Below are 23,160 nucleotides of genomic sequence, written 5' to 3' on the forward strand. Positions count from 1 at the left end.
TATAAAACTGTCTAAGAAAAATAACGATGTATAATCCCAACTGCAGAGTATAGATTACTTTTCAAAACCCTTCCTACAACTAAGTGTTATTTTAAAAAGTAGGTCAGTAGGTCTTGCACATGACAAATCCTTTCTTACCCCACACACTTCTCAGCTCTTCCAGCCTAAATCAGCTCTAAGGGACTTTAAGATAGATAGATGACATCCTTCTAGGTAGGAAAGTCACCATAATGATGAAAGATGACTAAGAGATTTGATTTTATCCTTAAGTGACTTCTAGTATGCCCATATCTCCAGGGCAACAGGGTAACTTGCTGATGGAAAAACCAGTTTTCACACATGTGGTTAAAGAATAATTAACTTCTTTTCCCACTTCAGAATGTCAGAGCAGGAAAAGCCCTTCATAACCATTTAGTCCCGTCTTTCATTTCCTAGTTGGGAAAACTGAGACACAGAGAGGGAGTAACCTGCCCAAAATCCCATGGGAAATAAGCGGCAGAGCCAATGGTTGGACAGAATTACTGCTAAGTTCTATTTGGTTCTGTCTGTGACTCTTCCACTTAGAAGAATATCTAAATAGAAAACCCTCTTCCCCAACATACACTTTTCTAAAGCTGATGCTTTCAGGGCAGCTACTGCTCGATAGAGAAAACAATTAATTGCTTTCTCCTGGTTTGTGTTTCCAGGGATATTACAGGCAGATGGCATCCCTTTTCCCATTAAATGAGGCTGATAATATGAACAGTTGAATGTGGTTTTGGTTTGGAGGTACAAAAGACCTCCAAAAATACCCGCCTCCCCAAAAGGGCACAGCCTGAGCGGTATCAGTACTGACTTGAGGCATCTACATTTCTCTTGGAAAGATAAAGAAACCACTCGTTAATATAGAGATGTTGGAGTTTAATAAATGTATATAACATTCCCAACGGAAGTCAAACTGGGGATGGGAGGAGGGAGCGCTATTAGAATAAAAATAGATAATGATGTGCATAGACGTCTGTGGAGTTGGCTATGGAATGGTTGGTGGGTCGGATCAGCTCATAGAGGGCTTGGTATATTCCAAACATGCACCCCAAAAGGCCCAGGGTGCTGATCATGATGTCCTTTGCAATGGTGACATAGCTCATGTTTTCATGGTAGAAAGTGATGAGCTCCAGGAGGGGCGGGATGATGAGCGCCAGGGCGCTGCTGCTCACGGAGCCCACCAGGGAGAGGACCAGGTCCAGGCGGGGGATGAGGATGGCTGAGACACCTGTGGGGAGAGGGGCAACCTAGAGTCACTGAGTGTTCCTGCAAAAAGGAGCTCAGAAAGAAACCACTTCTTTGGAGTCTTATAATTCCACAGATGCCTCGTAAGCCATTCTGGAGAGGTGGGGAAGGACCCCATTGCAGACTTGGGCAGCAGGTCAGGCCCTGTGACTCTGGACTCCCATCTCTGTTTTAACCACCAAGATAGATACTCCCCTTTTATTTTATTGGACTTCTCACAGATAATATATATTGGAAAGACCCCTTCTCCACCTGTCTATTATAACCTTCACATTGTAGAGATGAGGAAATCTAGAGCTCTAGAGGGAACTGACTGTGCCCACTGTCACACAAAGCTGAGATGAGAACCCACTGAAATGGGCCTCAGCCTAAGGCCCTTTCCGCTCTCCTGTGCTGCCTCCCATTTATAAGTATTCAGCAAGTGCTTGACTCTTACCTGGACACTGAATCTATGGTGAATCTGTACTATTCTACATAATATAACCTCTGGATAATTAAGAAGGACATAAAACATGAAGAAAACATTAGGCCGCTCACTCCCCATCTCTTCTCTAAACATATCTCTGCCTTTGAATGAATAAATATACAACTTACGTGACTCCACTTTATACAGCCATATGATTTACGTATTATGAACAAATTAGGGAAAATCTGTTCTGGAAAGTACCATTACTAGTTTGCTGGATCTTGAAGAAAATGTCACCTCTTTATGAAATTGCTCCAACACTTCCGCTCAGAGAATGAGAGAGACTCAGACGCTCAATGTTGAGAATCCATCAATCCTCTGCTGGGATGGTCCCCATCCACAGCATTCCTTCATCAGATGTTTAATAAATTACTTAAGGAGGTACAGAGAGAAATCAGTGTCTTTACTCCAAGAGAGTTCACAGTGACCATGGTCACAGAAGCTCTAGATCAAGGTAGATTGGAAGGGTGCCCTAGAAGGGTGAGATCTGGTCATGTCAACCCATTGCTCTCCATGGCCTGACCTCCTTGGGCCCTGCAAATCCTCTGGCCTCGTGTTTATCACCCCCACTGCTTTTAATTTTCCAAAGAGGCCAGATGTGAATGCCTGCCTCAGATCTGTGCAGAGCCTGCTCCCTATACATGGTACACTCTTCCCTCCACTGTCTACCTCCTACTTATCCTTTAGGTCTGAACTGAAATATCACTCCACTGGAGAGGACTCCCTGTCCTGACCAAGGCTAAGTCATAGGACCTTTTTACGTGTTCTTAGGGTATCCTGTTCTTATGATCTTAACCATGAGATGGGACATCTTTATGTGCTGTAGTTATTTTCTTGCACATGTCTCCCACTCAACTAGAAGCCTCAGGGGGTCAGGAGCCATGTCTTCTTCATTATTGATTATTGTGTCCCCAGTGCCTAGCACAATGTCAAGCGCATAGGTGGTCAGCAAATAATTGTTGAATGAATAAAGGGTAACAAAGTTGAAAGATGAATAGAGGAGAAGGAAGCGGTCACTCAGCATGTACCAGAAGCGGGACATGTTACTAGGTTAGCGGTCTCTAGCAATGCCTTCCCTGATCCCAGGTGGCCTGAACTACTCAGTTTCTCTCTTCAACTTATACTCTTCTTCTTAGGAAGGACCTCAAAACAATATGTTGACAGGTTTCTGATGTCTTGGTACAGACTTGGAACTCTATAACACCTTAAACCAAGCGGATATGCTGTTTCTGCTTCTAGAACTTCAGTTATGGGAAGTAGAACATCTGATAGCATGTTCTGCTGGGCTGCTACAAGAGCTACAGTTTCTTCTGACTCTGAACTGAGACTGGATTCTCTCAACTTTAAACTTGGACTCGTGGAACCTTTAAGACTCAATTTGCTCTCTCTCCCTCTTTCCCAATAATCCCTCAGGTGGTTGAGGACAAATATAGAAGTTGCCTAAGCCCTGGCTTCTCCAGGCAAAACATCCCTAGTTCTTTCCCTCATTCCTCATGAGGCGCCTTATCTGATCTTCTTTCTCTGGACATGCTTTGAGAACGAACCCCCCAGCCCAGTTCATGATGTTCCCCAAACATCCACTATAGCACCTAATGTAGAATGAATGAATGAATAAGTGAATGGAAGGAAGCATGAGGGAAGGAAGAAAGGGAGGGAGGGTGGAAGGGAGAGAAAAGAGTGACCCCCCCGACAAATGATCTCCAAGACCTTAACAAACCAGCCCATTGGGGTTTTTCCCTACAGTTAAACACAACTTTATGGTAGGAACTTGACCCTAATTTATGATAGGAAGGAATATAACTCAATGGAAAGCACAGACTTTGGTGCTATATAACCTACATTCAAATCCCAGCTCTGTCACTTGGCAGCTATATGATTTGAGCATGTTACTTAAATTGAGCCAGTTTCCTCAGTAATATTACATTGCTAGGCTGTCATGAATATTAGATAGTATCACTACCACGCCTGGCATACAGGAGACATATAGGAGTGTGATTGAATGAATGATACTTCTTCCCATAAACCAGCTAATGTATACCTTCTATATGTAGGCACTAGAGATTACTGTAATATTTACTCTGTGGCAGTTCTGTTAAGCCTGTTTTTCAGGTGGAAAGTCGAGGTTCAGAGAGGTAAACTATCTTGCACAAGCTTGTGAAGAAGGCAAATGGCAGAGCCAGTGATAGTGGGGTAGATGCCAAAGTGGCTCCCAGCCACAGTTTTGGGCAATGAGTGCCCTTTTATCCTACTCACAGGTCAGACAGACCAAGGCTGTGCGGGTGGACAGGTCTGCAAACAGTGCCCAGCTCTCTGACACCTGGGAGATGGCGAAAGGGATGATGATCTCAGCCGGGACATGGAACTGGAGGGCGTAGGTGAAGAAGATGCCAATAGAGTATATTAACTTGACCGACTGGTATAGCCTGCAGACAGACAGATAGGATATGAAACGTGACATGGCTCCTGGGCAGGGCCATGCAGGACTCACTCACTGCTCAGAAGCTAGTACTTGACACTGAGTTACGGAACTGGCTAACTTCCATTGACTCAAGCTGGACTGCCATCAGGGCAACCTGAGAAGCTTATTAAAAGTGCACATCCCTGGAGATTCTTACTTAACAGGTCTGTGGCTCAGAAATCTGTGCCTTTTTTTCTTTTAGTTCTTTTTAAAAAGTTATATCTGAATAGCCCTGGCAGGGTTGCTCAGTTGGTTGGAGCATCATTTCGTACACCAAAATGGTTGTGGGTTCAATTCCCAGTAGAGCAGATACCTAAGCTGTGGGTTTGATTCCTAGTCGGGGTGCATATGGAAAGCAACCGATCAGTGTTTCTCTCTCACACTGATGTTTTTTTTCTCTCTGTAAAAAAGGTCAATAAACATAACCTCTGGGGAAAATTAAAAAGTAATAAAATAAAAAGGTATATCTGTATAAAATAAAATTTATAGCACTAAAGTCATACACTGAAAAACCCCTGTCCCATCCTTGATTGCTAGTTTCTGGTTCCTCTTTCCATAGGCAATTCCTATAATAGTTTTCTTGTAGCCCTTCCAGAAATAATCAATGGATATACAAGCTAATACAGAATGTAGGTACACACACACACACACACGGTAGCTTCTACACACGATTGAGCTCTGTTTTTGTTCATTAAATATTTCTTGGAGATTGTCCCTTATCAGTACACACAGATCTGGCTCTTCTATTTAACAGCTGCTTGGTATTCCAATTGGCATGGATATACTATAGATTTTTAAGCATTCCCCAATTAACAGATATTCAGACTATTCCTTTTTTTTTTTGCCAGTAAACAATGCTGCTGAGAATATCCTTGTACATACACTCTGCACATAGAGTGTACAGTCCCAAAAGTAAAAATGCTGGGAAAAAGCCTATGTTATTTAATACTGTCATAGCTGTTGACACAGTGTCCATGTATGGTCCTAGCGTGCTGGGGAGCTTATCCCCCACAACCATGCCAAAACAGCATGGACAGAGGCTACTCTCTGCCATTGGGTTTTAAAAAAACTGGCATTTCTGTTACTGTGGGGGAGACATACCATTTTTTCAAATATATAAAATGCCATTTTTTTTTTCTGGGTTGTTGGTCTCTTTCTTATTAGGGAGGGATATTTGTTTAGCCCTTCTTTAAGGCTGCTCTAGAGAATCTCATGACCAGCCAAGTTTCGAGCAGATGTGGAGGCATCATGGGACCCGATGCCGTGTTTCCCAGTGGAGCCCCCCTGAAAGAAGGTGCCCTGTCTGAGGTAGGTAGCCAGTGGCAGCACGAATCGCCCAGAATAAGAGCAGCCTATTAGGATGCTACCTGACTTGTGTAAAATAAGTCACAATTTCAAGGAAATCCTATGGTTTATTATCTAGTCATTACCACAGCACAGTGAGGGGGTGGGGCTGGTGCTATTTTTCTCATTTTGCAGCTGTATGTAGCCTTTGTGGGAAATGATTACCCCATCATCCTACTCACCCTGAAAGACCCAGGCTATGGGGACACATGACTCAGACAATAGCTAACCTTCAATGAGTGTCTATCATGTGCCATTTTCCTAAGCACTTCATGTATGTTAAACCAACTAACCTTCACAATCACTCCCTGAGACAGCGTGGAAGTCATCTGGGCTGTTCAGCAAATATTTCCAGTTCCTCTAAGCACATGGTAGAATTAAACCTCCCTGTCCTTTGATGAAGTGCTAGCAGAAGAGGTGTGTGCTTTAGCAGCTTTGTGGTAGAGGGCGTGGTTCGTGTGCTCTGGGCCATGGCAACCAGTAACATTTCAGGAAGTGGCTGTTCCATCAGTCTAGGACCTGGAGTGGGGGCGGAGCAGCCATCCCATAATGGACACATAGCATGAGCATATGTTTTAGCATTTGTGTATATTCAGCCATTGCAATTTTGAAGTTGTTTATTATTGGAGCATCACTTAGTGTATCCTGACCGATACAGTTCAGCATTAGTATCACCCTCATTTACAGAGGATGGAAATGCGGTCTGCAAGATTGGGTAGCTTGTCCAAGGTCATATGAAAACCAGGATGCAAATCCCATCACTCAGTTTTAGAACTTGTGCTTGTAAGCACATGGCTGTACTCACTGCTTAGTCACTGTGTACCCAGTACTCCCAGAATAATGAGAATAACTAACACTCAACAAATGCTATGTGTCAGCCCCCAAAATGTTTCCTAGTTGAATGAATGAGTGTATGAATGCACAAATGAGTGAATGATTGAAAGTAAGAACTCCAGACTGAATTCCAGCGGGACCATAGCCATAGCAGCCTGGGTCCATTTCTGGAAGTGGGGGCCCGAGTAGCAGTCTACTTGCAGGACCCTCGATTATTAGTCTGGAGTTATACTTTTTGTTGTTGCTGTTTCTGTTCCCCAAACACTCCAGCTCATTCCTGTTCTAGGGCCCGTGAACTGTAGAGCCAGACAGACTCAGTTTCAAGTTTCAGCTTCTCCCAGTATGAACTGGGAGAGCTACTTACCTCTCCAAATATTAACCTCCTCAACTATTAAATGCAATTGATAATAAGAATGCTAACTCATAGGGCCATGGTGAGAATTAAATGAGATAAAGCACAGTGCCTGGATTTTTAAATGTACCTGTTATTGTAATGCAAAAATTAGCAGTTCATATTTGTTGTTCATGATAACCCAAGGGAACGCCACATTTTGTTGCTAAGACTCAGGGCCCATGACCCTCCCCTCCCACCCCGGGTGGCAGGGGCTTACCAGCAATTGGGCAAGTTGAGAATGATGCTGGCCTGGGTGTTCGACCCGAACTTCATGTAGCCGAGTGTCCCCAGGAAGATGAAGAGGATGATGACAAGGGACATCCCCAAGAACAGGACAAAAGAAAACTGCTGTGGATGCTTCATCTGGTTTTTGAGAGGCAGAACCTGGCCGTGAACGGAGGTTGTGAAAGAAGAGGTTGAAAAGGAGGAGACACCTTGTGAAGGGGCAGGTTCCCCATAAGCACAGACATCCTTTTCCTGGTGGCCCGGGGTCATGAAGGGGCCTCTCCACGTGGCCACACCCCCTTTCACTTCCCTCCTTGCTCTCTAGCAGCAGGAGTGTCCCCCCACCATCTGGTTTGTTGAGTGAGTGAATCCTCACTCAGTCTTAAAAGCTTAGTGTAGGGCATGGGGCAGTTGGCGCCCTGAGAATGGGTCCTGACTTTCCCTTCCTCCGAGAGAAGATCATATTCTGCACTGATCCTAAATACTATTATTTGCCCCTGAGACAATGACTGGCTTCCTTAGAGAGCACTAGGGATCATTCATGTACGCCCCACATCAATCTTACCATACCAACGCCTTCAAATGTGAAGATGGCTGTACCGAAGAACAGCAGGAAGGTCTCCCAGCTGGCCATCAAGGGTAGGTTGCTGGGATCTGGAATCTCCTAGAAGGAAGGAGAAGAAGGGCGACAGCTTTGCCGCGGTGCAAAAATCGTCACCTGGTGGAAAGCTGGGCCACGCCTGACATCAACAGAGACAGTGCTAGGATCACCCATCAGCTGTCTAGACTCGGTCAGCCTTCATATCTTTTGAAAAGCTCTTTATTCTTATTGTGGTAAAATACACATAGTATAAAATTTACAGTTTGAGCCACTTTTAAGTGTACAGTTCAGTGGCATTAAGTATATTCATATTGTACAACCAACGCCACGGGCCACGTCCAAAACTTTTTCATCATCCCAGCTCACCACTGAGTCCCAGCCCTTTGCACAAAGCCTGGGTCACAAAAAGTATTCAGTAACTGTTTGTTAAATGACTCTTTATTATCCAGTGTGATAAAGATGATGATGGTGACAACTAGCTTTTACAGCATGTGGTAAAAATGTGTTCCCAGCTATCACCACAGCAGGGGCTGCTCAGAGCAGGGGGTCTCCTGCCTTACCTTCACCTGCCCATGTGCTAATGCCCCCACCCCCGGGTGTCTCAGGGACCCTGGACACCGCCCCAGTTCTTCGGTGTTTTCAGGCACAGACCTGCATGATATACTCGAAGATCAGAGCCATGCTCCCCAGCGTGGTGATGTTGGCCAGAGTCGAGAAGGCGGACAGCACCTTGAGGTTCCGGATAAACACCAACAGGACCAGGAAGGGCAGGACGGCCAGCATGTAGACACGGATATCCAGGATGGGGGTTAGCACCAGGCTCCTCCTGGGTTGGCAGGTGTTGGAGGTCACGTGGGCTTCTTCCACTATCTGACACGGAGCACAGAGAAGGGGGTGCAGTTAGGGTGACAGATTAAACACAGGATACCCACTTAAGTTTCTATTACAGATAATTAACAGGGAACATTTTGGTATGACCTGTCCCAAATATTACATAGGACATACTCCTACTTAACAAAAAATATTTGCCGCTTATCTGAAATTCCAGTTTAACTGAGTGTCATATAGTTTCATTTACCAAATCTGGTTACCTTAACCATGACTGTGACAACCAGAAACCCTTCGAATCAGAAAACCTCAAGATCAAAGGGTCCTTCTGTCATCTAGCTCAACCTCTTCTTTTCTACTAAATGGTTTTCTTTCATGCATCCAGAGAACAACAGGAGGTGGTTACACAAAAAATATTTTCTTGTATTTTAGACAGCCCTAAAAGGTAGAGAGCATTGAATATTGTGCAAAGTCCATCTAGTTGAATATTCCACCTACATTACTTGTCATAGTTCTGGTTGTTCGAGAGCGCAAACACAGGTTTGCTCCCTCTCCTCTGTGAAGGTGAGAGGGAAGGCTATGATTCATTTGGAAGCCTTTTAAGAATGTAATGAGGGCAAGGTTGTAGCTCGTTCACCTTCTGTTCAATTAGTCACCTTCTATACGACAACCGTGAGACGCCTAAAGTAAATCTTACTAACACTTTTCGTGCTGAAAAGGTCTCCAGTATTTCTGACTGGATGGGATCACAAGTCTCTCCATCCTGGTTACACTCCTCAGGTGTTGCTTTGGCTTCTCTATGATCTTTTTAAAAAGTGATTTCTAGGACTGAAAGTAGCCTGATCAGGGGTTTGAAATGAAGCTGTCTCCTCCCATGATCTGCACACTATACTTTTGCTAATGCAGTCCTAGCAGTAGGAGGTGTGCTTTTCTCCCACTCTGCCCAGAAGAGGCCTCTTTACCTGTTGTAAATTGCCTGCCATGAATATAAAATAAACACTGCAAATGCCCAGTTGGGTGATGATTAATAAGAAGCTGACAGTGTACCTGGGAAGGAAAAGAAGAGGCCGACAGAGGGAGGAAAATTATTTTTTTTAAATGCATTCATTTTTATTTTTTGACATAATTACTTGTATTATTTTAAATATTTACCCATTTTTTGAATAAATTGAAAATTTTCAAGTCCAGAGAAAAAGTTGAAAGGCTAGTATAATTAACATCCATATATCCTTTAACTAGCTACACCAGTTGTTAACTTTTGGCCCTAACTACATCGCATGCACGCATACATGCACGCACGTTCTCTTTCAGAACCATTTGAAAGTCAATTTTAGATATAACACTTCAACTCTAAATACCTCTCTTAAGACTATGACCTCCAAAAAATTAACTTCAATATACTCAAACATATGGTACATAGTTTTTCTTTTTTTTTTTTTAATTTATTTATTTTTAACAAGGTTACTTTATTTTATTTATCTGTTTTCAGGGAGAGAGGAAAGGAGAAAGAGAGGGAGAAAAACATCACTGTGTGGTTGCCCCTCACACGCCTCCAACTGGGGACCTGACATGCAGCCTAGTCATGTGCCCTGACTGGGAATCGAACCAGCGACATTTGGTTCACAGGACAACACTCAATCCACTGAGCCACATCAGCCAGGGCTAGTACATAGTTTTTAAATAACCCAATTCTCTCCAAAAATATCTTTTATAGCTCTTTTTATTTTCATTTTTTAGGTTCAGGATCTAATCAAGGTTCGTATATTTCATTAAGGCTGTATCTCCTCAGTCTTTGCTCACGTGGAGCAGCCCTGAATCCGCCCTTTCTGGTTTTGGTTTTTCATGGCGTTGTTTTTCTGGGAGGAGTCCTGGCCAGTTGTGCAGAATGTCCCCCAGTGCTTGTATAACCGCTTCCTCATGATTAGATCCAGATAAGCACTTTGGCAAGCATACCACATGTGATATTTTGTACTTTTTTCCCCATCAGATTGGGAGGCATATGATGTCCTGTGTGTCCACTGTGATGACGGTGACGGCCAGACCGCTCCATTGCAAATGCACATTTCCTTCTTGTAATCTGGGGGGTAAAGCTTTGAGATGGCATGAGTAGCCCAGTCCCCTCAAACCATTACCCTTCATTAACATTCATTAATGACCCTTGTTTGAATCAATTATTCCATCAGCGGTTACAAAGTGGTGGTTTTCTAATTCTGTCACTTCTTCTAAGTTTATTGGCTGGCATTTAAGAATGATATATTCTATCCTTCTCTTTTTTGTTTTGGTATCACAGTAGACTCACATTAACTGTTTTTGAATTTGTATAAGAATTTTAGCCAAACTGATAACATTGCTGGGAACCAAGATTTCAAACACTCCATCACATTATTTTTGAATTTAATATATTATAATCCATCATAATCAGTATTCTTTTGGATTTTTAAACTGCCTCCAAATTGGGGATTTGTCTATTTTTTCAGGAACAGAATATGCACCTCTATTTAGATTCTAGTGTTTAGATCAGTGGTTTTCAAAATTGGGTTGTAGTATCAATTGCATCAAAATCATTGGAAGTTTATGCAACAAATAACAGATTCCTGACTCTCATATCAGCCTATTGAGTCAGAAGCTGGATGGTATCATGTGAGACTTCAAAATGCAGACTTTTTTTTCTTTATTAGGCAGATTTTTAAACATCTGCAAAAGCTATGACAATGATTTAATGACTCCTCATGTGCCCATGCCAGCTTCCACAATTATTAATGTTTTTCCCATCCTCTTCCACCTACCCCTTCACCCCTGCATCACACACGTTTATTTTGTTGGAGTATTTGTAGCAAACTAAAGACCTCATGGCACTTCACCTGTAAGCAATTCAGTATGCAGCCCTAATGGACGAGGACTTAAAAAATATAATCCTCATGCTATTATCAACCCTTACAAAATTAACACTTATTCATTTATATTATTTACTATTCAGTTCATATTCATATTTCTCTAGTTGTCTCAAAAACGTCTATTTTACAGTTGAAATCTATACATTGTGTTTTGTTAAGTCTCTTAAGTTTTTTAAATGGCTGTATTCCCCTCGCCCTGCTTTCTATTTTTCCCTTTGCAACTCCTCATTTTTTCGGTTACTGTTGAAGATACCAGATAATTTGTCTTGTGGTATTTGTCCTGTAGATTTAGTTGACAACTTCATACTGTCAGTTATCATGTTTCTCTGTCCCCGAGTTTCCTGTAAACTGATACAAGCTCAGGCAGCTTGATCAGACTGCAGTTTATCATTACCTTCCTGGTGAGGCTATTTCTGAGGTGTGCTCTTTACAGCCTACTGTACCCCATTATAAGATACCTCATGTCTGGCTGTCCTGTATGTAAACATGAGATGCTAAGATTAGTACCTGGGGTAAGGGGGTGTCAGTATGTTCTTCCTTCATGAAGTTTCCCAAGATCTCCCACCTAATGGCTTGAACATTCAATTGCTGATTGCTCCCTAAAGGAAATGGGACGTCCTTAATCAAGCTCCCTTGGTGCACTAACAATCACAAATCATTGGTTTAAATATTTTCCCAACTCTTTCTCAGTTCCTGGACCTCCAGAGAAATGGAGGTTCTAGTTCTGCCACTCAGTGCCTGGGTAGCCTGGGGCAGCTTTATTGCCCTGTCTGGGCTTCGTTTTTTTTCTCCATTTGAATAGGAATGGATATGGTGATCTCTAAGAACCCTTTCCTCACAGAAGTTTTCCTCAAGGTGTTCTCAGAACCTGATAAACCTTGGTGAGAAATGGTGGGCAATTGCAAGTCACCGATTGTTACTGCCCCAAGATCCCACCGGTCTGTTATCGGAGTGACCACTAATCAGGAGATCAATGACCTGTTGAGAGTCCCAAGAGCTGCCACAGGGATTCTGGCAGCCACACTGCTGACCCCCTACCTCCTGAGGGACTCTGCTGAGAAGGCTGAAATGTTAGGTTCTTGATTGAATCTTTGCTCCACCACTATCTCTATGCCCTTGGACGTGCTATTTTGTCTTTGAGAGCCTCCGTCCCCACAGATCCCCAGGACAATGAAAACCTACCCTGCCTACCTCACAAGGTCGTTGAGAAGGTCACAGGAGCAAAGACATGGAAAAGCATTTTGTGCAACATAAACTTTTTACTATTGATGTTCACCAATAGGGACAGGACGAAATAAATGTATGGTGTGCATCCATGTGGGGAACATGGTGAGCCTTAAAAAGCAGTGAGAGAGATTTCTGTGTCCCAAATGTGGAAGGAAATTTGAAATGTGCTGTTAGATGAGAGGTCAGATGGCCAAAAAATATCCTAATTAATATATAAGAACATACAAAACAAAATGTCTGTTTCCATTCCCACACATATATCCACATACATGCAGAGAAGCAGAAGTTGAGGAGCACATTGACTAACTAGCCAGCAGTGATTACTTCTTGAATGGAACTATCGGAAGATACTATCTGTACTGATGGTTTGCAATAAGAACACATTCATTTAGAACCTGTGTGACTAGAAATAAAAGAAGAGCAGGTGAGAATTATTCCTGCAGCTCTTGTTGTTATGACTACTACCTTCCCCACACTGAGTGGGTCCTCAGCCAGGCATTTGGGCAGGTTTCGAGGCTGTACATCATGGCCTCTCCATAGTTCACAAACGTCTTTTGCAATCTAGAGAAAGGACAAGAAATGGACATCTTAGAATATTTTTGTTGAAAGTATTATCTACTCCCACAGTGAGTAGTTATTACATATTTGTGTGTTAACACAGAGCATTCTGGCTATTTTCTAGCAATGATATTACGGAAATATTTTAAAACAGTGTAGTTTGAGGAGTATACTTTTCTATTTTTTTATAGTAGTTTTTTTCAACACTAATATTTAGGTGGAGGGTTATCAGGAGGAGAATGGGGGAAAAGGTGCAGGGATTAAGAAGCATAATTGGTAGGAACAGAACAGACAGGGGGAAGTTAAGAATAGTAAAGAAAAGGGAGAAGCCAAAGAACACATGTGCATGACCCATGGACATGAACTAAGGGGGAGGATTGCTGGAGGGAAGGGGATACTTAGCAGAGGGAGGCAAAGGGAAAAAAAAAAATTGGGACAACTGTGATAGCATAATCAATAAAATATACTTAAAAATAGAAAAAACATTAAAAAGTAAAGAGGAGCTGTGGATTGCTTAGGTGTGCAGACCAGGAAAGAGGGGATGTGAGAGGTGTGAGGTGTGTACCCCTGGCCAGGGGGCGGAGGAACTAGGGAGGCCGGGGTCTGGGTTTCTAGGCTTACGCTCCCTCCTTCCCACAGCTGAGGACGTTGGGACATTTGAGAGGCCTGTCCCGGACCAGATTCCACACAAAGGTGATACTCAGGCTCCTGCCCAGCAGCCCTGCGGGATGTGACACCCACGTTCCAGCCCATCTTGTCCCTTCCCTAGGTGGCCCTTCCTCAGGGTGGGGAGGGCCCTGCAGAGGAACTGTCTATAAGTAAGTGAGAGCAGCAGCAGGCTGCTGAGGGCCTGATCCTAACGTGTTCATTGCTGGGAGAGGAAAAGCTCCCTAGACTTGTCAGAGAGCCAGGGTTTGGATCCCAACATGTCCTCTGAGATAGCTGGGAGACCGTGCATAAGTCTCTTTATATTTCTGAGCCTCAGTTTTTTTTTCTAAGGCACAGTCTGGGTTTGGGGGAGGCGACAGGAAGAGGTGGATTTGAAGATGTGCTGGGAAGGTGGCAAAAGCCTTCTATTTTTATTACTCACTAGGCTTGGCATCTCACATATAAAGGAGGCCCCATTGCATAGGACTGGCAAATATATTAGTCTGAGGGTTACAAATTCAAAAGCTGTGGGGACCAGACCGGCATAGTAATGTGGTCAGAGGAGCTGGGTGTGGGACAAGGAGAACAGTGGGGACAGTGGCCAACCCTCTGGTACACATCCTGTTCTGAAAGGGGTTGACTGGGCCTCGGCTTCAGCTGAATGATAAAGGAATGAAGCTCCAGAGGGGCCACATTGCCTAACTGGCAAGAAGAAGATGAATTTTTCTTTTAATGTGAAATTTCTATATTTTTAGACATAGGCTAAAACAAAACAAAGCAAAAACTGCGAAAGTTCCCCAAAACATATCTGAAGTCCATAGTCAGCTCTTAGGCTATTAGTCTGTAACCTTTGTATTGGAGGGGGGGAGTCATCAAAAAAATCAGGAGAAGGCTATTGTGAATGACATAGATATTAGAAGCCTACTCAGTGATATAATGTTCCAGCAGGTGGGAGAGAAGAAAAGAGTTGAAAATGGTTCGAGTGGAATCAGAGGGGTCTTGAAACAGGGGCTCTGCCACTCCCTAGCTCTGTGACCCCGAGCATGGCATTTAACTGAGATCTAAGTTTCAGTTTGCTCATCTGTAACACTGGAATAATAATAGTGCCATAAAAGTGCACTGTAAGGAGTGAATAAGAGAAGGCTTGCGAAGCTCTTGCCATGTGTACTACATTTAATTACTGAATGAGCAAGTGCTCATACAGTGTTTTGTGAGCTGAAAGTGCTCCACAGGTTAGGTGCTGATCCATTCTCCAGATACACCTGTTCAGGTTTGAGAAATTGGCTTTATGAGGAGTTTCATTTACTATCGCTAGCTTGGCTTTGGAAGCCTTTCTGCATATCTCCGATGACCAGTTTGGACTTAACACGCCTTGGGAACAGCTGAGTGCTTTGGATAGAGAGCCACCAGGTGGTAGGCTGTAAGAAATTACCAATGACCCATGAATTGATAGTATATAAATATGACTCTCAGTATCGTTTGTTTTCACTACACTTGTCTTTTCTTTGCATTGAAGTTTCAAAAACACAAACACTGAGTATCAGTTGCATGCTCTATTAATGACTGAAGTCACTGAGAACTAGTCATTTCATTGCTAAGTGTTTTTTACTTTTACTAAATTGTTCCCCAAAAGGTTTCCCTGGAACGAAACATGTTACCCTTACAAAGTGTGTGGAATGGGGGTGGGGAGGTTGGGGGTGGGGAGATGAAGAGGAAGAAAGGCCTCTCTAAGTATCTCGCACGTACATGGTGGTTTATAGAGCATGTCTGAACCTTTTATCCATTTGATCTTTCTAGCTTCAGGGGTGCAGGCACTTGACAATGTCACCCAGCTAGTTAGCAGCAGAGTTGGGCTAGAACCTGGGAGTTTCCAGCTGAGGTTTCTTTATCACCACCTCTGTAGAATCTAGAACAGCAGGGGTGGTGGCTTGAAGAAATGGCCAGGTAACTGGGTCATTCATCAAAGGAAACTCAACACACCCTCAGAGAGGGCCTGGGACCGGGGTGAAAGAGAAGCAGGATTCTCACCTCTGACTGAGGTGATCCGCACAGTTCAACAGGATGACCATACAGTGCACAGTGAGGACCCCGATGGCCAGCAGGCTGATAGGACCAACCTGGGGGGCAGAGGAGAGATGGGGGATGGTTAGCCGCAAGCTGATCACTCCCACACCCGGCTGTCTCCCAGCCTGGGTGCTGGGATGAGAGCCCCTGCCTGAATGTCCTTGTGCCTCTGTAACCAAACACAGGTCTGGCTACCCACCGCTATGAAGCCAATAGTTGAGAGGCAGGTGCTAATGTAAAGGAAAGCAGTTTATTCAGATGCTGGCGACCTGAAAGATGAGGGACTCAGGTCACAAAGCCTATCCCCATATCTCAGTGCAGGCAGAGGTTTTCATAAGGAGGGAGAGGGGAGCAGAACCAGGTGATCAAGGGAGGGGGTTGAAAAGTTTTCTCTGTGCAGACCAGCACAGTCCATTCCAATAAGGCAAGTGATGGTCTCGTGTGCGTCATCCTGGTTCAGTCACCCTGGCTTCATGTCATCCTGGCTCCATGGATGAAGGTCAGCAAATCTCCTGCAGCTGGCATGCTTGAAGGTCAGAGACTATCTTTTGAAACTAGTTCTTAAGAACTAGTTCGTCAACAATCTATTAATACTTATTAGTCAGGGTCAGCATTTACAGAAATAATGTCAAAAGAATGGTGGGGTGGGTTACAATTTTCCACTGCTACACCTCCAGATACTCTGGTTTAAATGCCTATCTTAGCATCACTACAAAGGGGCTGCTCCCAGTGACAGAGCACTCACTACCTTCCCAGACTTAGGATTTTTTTCTCTAGAACCAGGTTGTCAACAGAGGCACTAGTGACATTTTGTGTCAGGTGATTTTTTTTTTCATTGTGGGGACTGTCCTGTGTGTTTTAGAATGTTTAGCAGCATCTGTTTGCCTGTATTCACCAGATATCAGTGGCATGCCCCCCCCCCCCCCAACAAGTGGTGACAACCAAGAATGTCTCTAGATATTGTCAATGTCTGTGTGGCAGGGGTGAAAAATTGTCCTCAGTTGAGAATCAGTGCTTTAGTGTGTCTAATTTGTTACTATCCCTTTTATCTTTTAATAAAAGTTGTTCATATTTAAGGTATACAACATAATGATTTGATATACATATACATAGTGAAGTGATTACTGTAATCAAGCTAGTGAACATATCTTCCCCTCATGTAGATTTCAGTTTTTGTATGTGGGAAGAGATTAAAAAGCAGGACTCATTACTAATCATAATCTCCCAGAGGTGATTGGATAGGCATAGAGTAAAGAGGGACTCTCTCACCTCCTTTGTCTGGATGTTCATGCCTTTATAGACATGACCTGAGATAATACTATCTATCATAAGGAAACAAATGAGGGATCAAGAGTATCACTAGATTTCACTAGAATGTAGCCTCATATAGCAGTGTCTTGGTCTTATCTACTTCTACATTCCCAGGGCCTCAGCATGCACATAATGGGGGCTCAGTATTATTTTTCAGACGAATTCTGATCAGAGGTTCTGGTGGGAGAGGGAAGTTAAAGAAGTCATCCAATGAATCTTAGGAAGGAAAAATTCAAGGATCAAAGAACTACCTTAAGCAGCAAATACCACACACAAGATAGCGTGGCTGAATGCCATGTGCTAATAATAATACTCTTCAGAAGTTCTAGAACCCTGAGAATTACAAAGAGAAGAGCCCCATCTCTGGGTGAGACCTGCTACAGATTGGAAGTCATGACAGGAGCCAGGGTCTCAATATGCCTTCTTTAGCCATGGGGACCATTTACCAGACCTGGAGACAAGGGGAAATTCACTTCCATCAAGTGGAAATGATCTGTTTGACACCAACTCAATTCAACAGACATAAATTGGGACTTCCTGTGTGCCAGTGTCTACAGTAGGTACCGTGGGGAGGTGTTAAGATAAATCCGAGTTCCTGCCCTCAGAGCTTGAAAATAAGTAAGAAAGCTAGGAATATTAAAAAAATAAGCATGTCTCATCTTTGTAAGTGCTGTAATAATTACAGGTGAGATATCTATATGTTCTGGAAAAACAGAAGGTGAATGTGGCATTCATGTAAATAGAAAATAGTCACGTTTTACAGAGGAGAGAGAAGGGAACAGCATAAGAAGAGACAGAAGTAGGTGGCAGGGAGTGTAGGGACCTGGAGAAGATGTCAGCCTCATCTTCCAAGCCACTTTCTCAGCATCCATCAAAGGCGCTGAAGCAGAAGCCATGCATTCAAGCATCTGCAGGGACCAGGCTGCTAATGTAAATGAGTGAAACGGGCTGGATATAATACTGGGGAGCGGGGCGTGAGCGGATGTGGCAAAGTCGATTACGTACCTGTCTGTGAGGATGGTGGGTCTTTAAGAATAATGGCGAGGTGGTGGGGGAATTGAATGAAGGTGGTCAAAGGTGCAAACTTCCGGCTCTGAGATAAAATGGTACTGGGAATGTTATGTACAGCATGACGACAGTAGTTAACACCGCCGTATGGTATATTTGAAAGTTGCAAAGTGGATCGATCCTAAGAGTTCTCATCTCAAGGAAAAACAAATTTTGTAACTATATGAGGATGGATGTTAGCTAAACTCATTGTGGTAATCATTTTGTAATATTTGTAAGTCAAGTCATTGTGTGGTACACTTTCAACTTATATAGAGCTGCATGTCAATTATATCTCAGTAAAACTGGGAGAAGAAGCATGTCCTATCTCCTCCAGGCACATTCCACTTGGCTCTAGGTTGGTTCCTGTGGATTGATGCCTGCAGACACAATTGCTATTACAGAGGGTAACCCCAAATTGTCCATTGATAAACAGTGCAAAGGCCATGGGGACCCACCACCCCACTCCCCCAAGGGGGTAAAACTAGTTCTCATACCAGATCCCTCTTACCAATATGCCGGCATTTTTGATGGCCAGGGGAAGCCCCAGGAGCCCCGTGCCAATGTTGCATTTCCATAAATGGATCAAGGTTTGCATCATCCTGTGTGGGGAGAGCAGGAGACGAGGACATGTTAGTGGAAGGGAAGGGTGGCCCACAAAGCTCAGTCCCCTTCCTGCATCTCCAGCACCTTCTGTTGGGAAGAGCGACAAAACCTGATGAAGTGGACTCTGGTTTAAAGCTCAGGTGCCAGGATCTTCCCTGGAGCATCTGAACCAGGGCTGGTGCTAGTTCAGAAAGCTCGACAAATATTTAACATGCGCTAGCTTTTTTTTTTTTTTTAACAATTTTATTTATTTATTTGTTTGTTTGTTTTTTAGAGAGGGGAAAGGAGAAAGAGAGGAAGAGAAACATCACTGTGTGGTTGCCTTTCATGCGCCCCCAACTGGGGACCTGACATGCAACCTAGTCATGTGCCCTGACTGGGAATCGAACCAGTGACAATCGAACCAGTTGGTTCTCAGGCCGACACTCAATCCACTGAGCCACAGCAGCCAGGTAACATGCACTAGCTTTAAAGAAAAAGTTGCTAGTGATTGTTACCATTTGGATAACTCCCTAGTACCAGTTTATTCATTAACTCATCCAATGGTTCTTTCAGGATTTATTCGCTCAAATAATATTTATTGAGACCTACTAGAGGTGGCATTTAGATAGACAATGAAAAAAATTAATAATTTCCTCAATTTATAGAGTCATTATTGGTGCCAGATCATTGATTAATTTACTCCCTAGAAAAACATGATCTCCGACCACACATGGTGTATTTACTGGTTCTCATTCGCTCCTTCATCTACATAGTCACCCAATATTCATTGGGAACTTATTTCACGCAAGGTATTGGATAAAGTGTAATAACATTGCTATGGTCCACACAGAAGGCTTACTGGGTGCCCGGCAGGGTGCTCGGTGCCAAGGCTCTAAATGTTCTCACCTGTGCTGGCAGCTCCAGTCCGCTGGGGAGAGGGAAGGTGGGGACCGGATGATAAGAAGAGAGTAAAAACGGAACTGAAATGAAAAGCTGAGTGCAAGAGCACTGAACCCAGAGGCAAGAAGCACTGGGTTCTGAGTTCTAACTCTGCCATTAACCTATTGTGTTTGTTCAGCACTTTGGGAAGGCCCTTAACTGCTGACATCTGTTTCTTCATCTGCTGAGAGAGAGAGAGAGAGAGAGAGAGAATAATTCTTGCCCTATCTCCCTCCCAGGGACATGGTAAGAATCAGAAGAAGTCATGAAATGATGAATCTTAGAATGGTGAAGTGCTTCACAGAGGTGAGGCATTGTCACCATCATTACCATCATCATCATCATCACTATCATCACGATCACCATCTTCATCATTACTACCACCTTCGGTGTGGCCTTCCGGTGCTCACCTGTCAGAAAGGGCCTCTTTGAAGAGGAAGAGGAAGCAGAGCTGAGCTGATCGACAAAAGGCAAGCAAGGGCTGCTTTAAGCGGATAGAGGTGCCCCTTCCTCCTCAAGGAACCTTTGTGCTGTCTTTGAACTGTCTGGAGGCAGCCAGGAGAGTGGAGATAAACTGACCAAGTTCACACAGCAAGTCCTGCAGAGGCAGTCTCTGTCCCATCGTAAGGGCGTCAGGGCTGTGTCATGCTTTTACGTGTCAATGCCCACCTGGGAGAGGGTTGGGTCCTTAGAACAGGGTGGGCCCTTGGGACTTCTGTGACTTCCCACATCTCTGTTAGTTCAGTCTATACACCTAAACATCTGGGCGCCCACTGTCCCTTCACTTCTAAGAGGGAATGTTTACTTCCTGATAACTGGAATTATTGGAAAATATGTCAAAGCAAAATTTTTAAAAATGTTTCTTCAATTCTTTGATGGTAATTTTTCTAAAAGACATGCTCTTTCTCCCCTCTCCGTGTGCTCTTCCCTCCTTCCCTCACTTCTTTCCTGCAGCAGCGTGTGGTCCCACCTGAGTCAGATTTTGGGGCAGGCAAGGCGAGGTTCTGGACAAACCATTGAACTTAGCCTCACAGATCAGGGCCTTAGAGAGTAAAACACATGTGAGGAACTCCTGGGAAATTAAAAAATAATTTAATATTTATATTTTTTCTTAAAAAAATACTATACTGCTATTATAAAAGGAAATTCAAAATTTCACCAGATGGGAATAATCACCTGTAACATTTTGATTAACATTCTTCTGGGCATCCCTGTTTGCTTTTAAATACACACAATTTTACACAAGGAGAATTATTTTAATACTGTCCTGTATCCTAAACTAATTTCCTTTATGAATTGTATGTTCCATACATTCTTCTACAACCATAGATTTCTTTCATCACTTGTAATGGCTGTATTGTATTCTGCTGTATGTGTGTACCATTCTTTATTTAAGTGATCTATTATTGTGTCTGAATTGTCAATTTCATAATCAGTGCTTCAATAAAATCATCATGCATACCTATGTTTTCTCATCAGGAAAAATTCCTCAAAGTGGTATTATTTTGATCAAAGGATATATTTATATTTAATTATACTTAAAAAACCCTAAGTAACACAGTATGAAATTCAAAAGGTAAGACAAAAATAAGAACCAAAAATCCTTATATAGTGAATATAAATCTCTTCTCTTTAAATTCTCTCCCCCCCAAAAAAATAAAAAAAATAATAAATTCTCTTCCCAGAAGCAGTCACTGTTGCCAGTTTTGTGTAAGTGTGTGCATGTGTGCGTGTGTGTATTTTCAAAGAAAGCATATGCCAAAAAGTATTTGTATTTTTATATAAATATATTAGGATTTGCAATACATTACAGCATTGCCATCTACACAGGTACCAATTCAATTTTTTTTTCCCCAGAAGGGTACCAAGGCATTTCTTGGTACCCTTATCAACACTGGGTATTGTCATTTACAATCTCATTATGCCCATGGCTATTGTCTGATCTGATTACCAGGTAATAGTTTGGCTGGCAATAAAGTCCTAAAAAAATGTTGCATCTTTCTGAGTCTATGGCAGTAAAAGTATGCACATGGGGCCAGGAGGTGACCTTTTGTTTCCTGGATGGGTTTGCTGTGGGAGGGAGGGCGGGAGAGGGAAACAGAGAGGAAATGAAGAATAGCAGATGTAGGAGAGGAAAGCAGCCTGAAACTGTGGCCGGAAGAGCAGGCAGCCTAAGACACAAAACTGTTCCTGGAGTCAAGAAGCTCACACTGGGGTTGGTTACTCTTTCTGGGTTCTTTGCAAAAACTGGGTAACAGGTGTAACCCCCAGAGCCACACGGATCGACCTTCTCAGATTCTGAAGGTTCCATCTTTTATCCCTTCATCTCCCATTCAATGGGGCTAAGTGTGTAAAGAGGAGAAGCAGGAAGACATGGCCCAGAGCTATGAAGGCCACAGCGCCTGACCTCTGATCTGGAAGGGCAGGGTAGTCACTTACGACAATCTATTGGCTTCCTCAGCAGGATGGACATCCTCTGAACTGGTGTTACTGCTACCCCCAGAGGCTGACTTGGACCGGTCCTCCAGGGAGCTGGACTCACTGCTGTCCCTTCCAAGCAATGGCATCTTCGACATGATGGGTAGGGGGCAGTGGCTCAGGGTTAAGACCTATAACAGCCTCGAACCAGTCTTCCATGGGTTTTGCTCCAGAGAGACCAGCGCTGGTGGCAGGGGAAGCTGATGTTGACTATGCCTCACCTGGCTTTTGGGGGACTTAAGAGTGTCTCATCTCAGGGTGACCCTCAGTGCCCCTTGCATTTGATTGGCCACATGCCAAGACTTGCCTGGACTTTCAGCCCCTCCCAGTTCAGCTACAGGGCAAAGTGAACAGTGTGACTGGGAGGAAGAAGCCACCATTGGACTTTAGGTCCTGGTGCCTGGCTGCGGGGCCAGGCTCAGTGCTCCACTATCTCTGGCAAGGAGGAAGCCAGAACTACCTCACAATGGAGGCTGCCCAGCCAATAAGGTGCTGCAGAATCCCAGGATGCAGGTGTGGCCCAACAGAGGGTAGGCAGGCTACCACCTTCCTGGGGTGGGGGTGAAGCTTGACTTTTAATGCCCAGTTCAAGTGCCATGTGCTCAGAATTTCTGTACAGGAGGAGACTGCCACCTATTTGAAAGGGAGCGCAAGTAAACTTTAAAAAATTATGTATTCAAAAAATATGTATTGAACATCTAGTATACAGAGGTAGGCAAAAGTAGGTTTACACTTGTGTGTGAAACAGGTTATTCTTGTATTATTATTTATTTATTATTGTATTTATTGTTATTATTAACCTCCTTTTCCCCACCCCTGTATACTACTAGGCACTGTTCTCCATACCGGGAGCATGCCCTGTGTCGTCGGCAGCTGTCCGTCTCGAGAGACGATGGTGTAGCTTCTTAAGAGTCTATCTGCACCGCCGAGAATGGTTGTGCAGTCCGACTCGGGAGTGACACGGTATCTGTCTCCTCCCGTGTTGAA

At 43.6% G+C, this 23,160-nt stretch overlaps 1 protein-coding gene across 1 annotated transcript; it reads right to left on the reverse strand.

The window, feature by feature from the left end:
• Positions 1-897: 897 nt before the first annotated feature.
• SLC36A3 (solute carrier family 36 member 3) lies at positions 898-22,262 on the reverse strand. Its single transcript, XM_090288443.1, has 10 exons — positions 22,135-22,262; positions 18,680-18,770; positions 15,775-15,863; positions 13,006-13,101; positions 9,382-9,466; positions 8,243-8,461; positions 7,556-7,654; positions 6,983-7,149; positions 3,989-4,158; positions 898-1,252 (listed from the first exon to the last, which is right to left on the reverse strand). Exons 1-10 carry the CDS (start codon positions 22,260-22,262, stop codon positions 963-965), a joined length of 1,434 nt encoding a protein of 477 aa, XP_090144569.1. The 3' UTR covers positions 898-962.
• Positions 22,263-23,160: the final 898 nt, after the last annotated feature.

Source organism: Furipterus horrens, unplaced genomic scaffold (assembly GCF_987537825.1).
Source record: "Furipterus horrens unplaced genomic scaffold, mFurHor1.1.pri manual_scaffold_10, whole genome shotgun sequence".
NCBI classification, from domain to species: domain Eukaryota; kingdom Metazoa; phylum Chordata; class Mammalia; order Chiroptera; family Furipteridae; genus Furipterus; species Furipterus horrens.

Bases quoted from the DNA above. Each gene is read 5' to 3' on its own strand.
- SLC36A3 (XM_090288443.1), bottom strand. From the start codon at position 22,262: ATGCCATTGCTTGGAAGGGACAGCAGTGAGTCCAGCTCCCTGGAGGAC. The intron at 18,771-22,134 runs GTAAGTGACTAC...CTCCCCACACAG, and splicing joins GAGGAAGCCAATAGATTGTC to GATGATGCAAACCTTGATCC. The intron at 7,655-8,242 runs GTCTGTGCCTGA...CCTTCCTTCTAG, and splicing joins TCTTCGAGTATATCATGCAG to GAGATTCCAGATCCCAGCAA.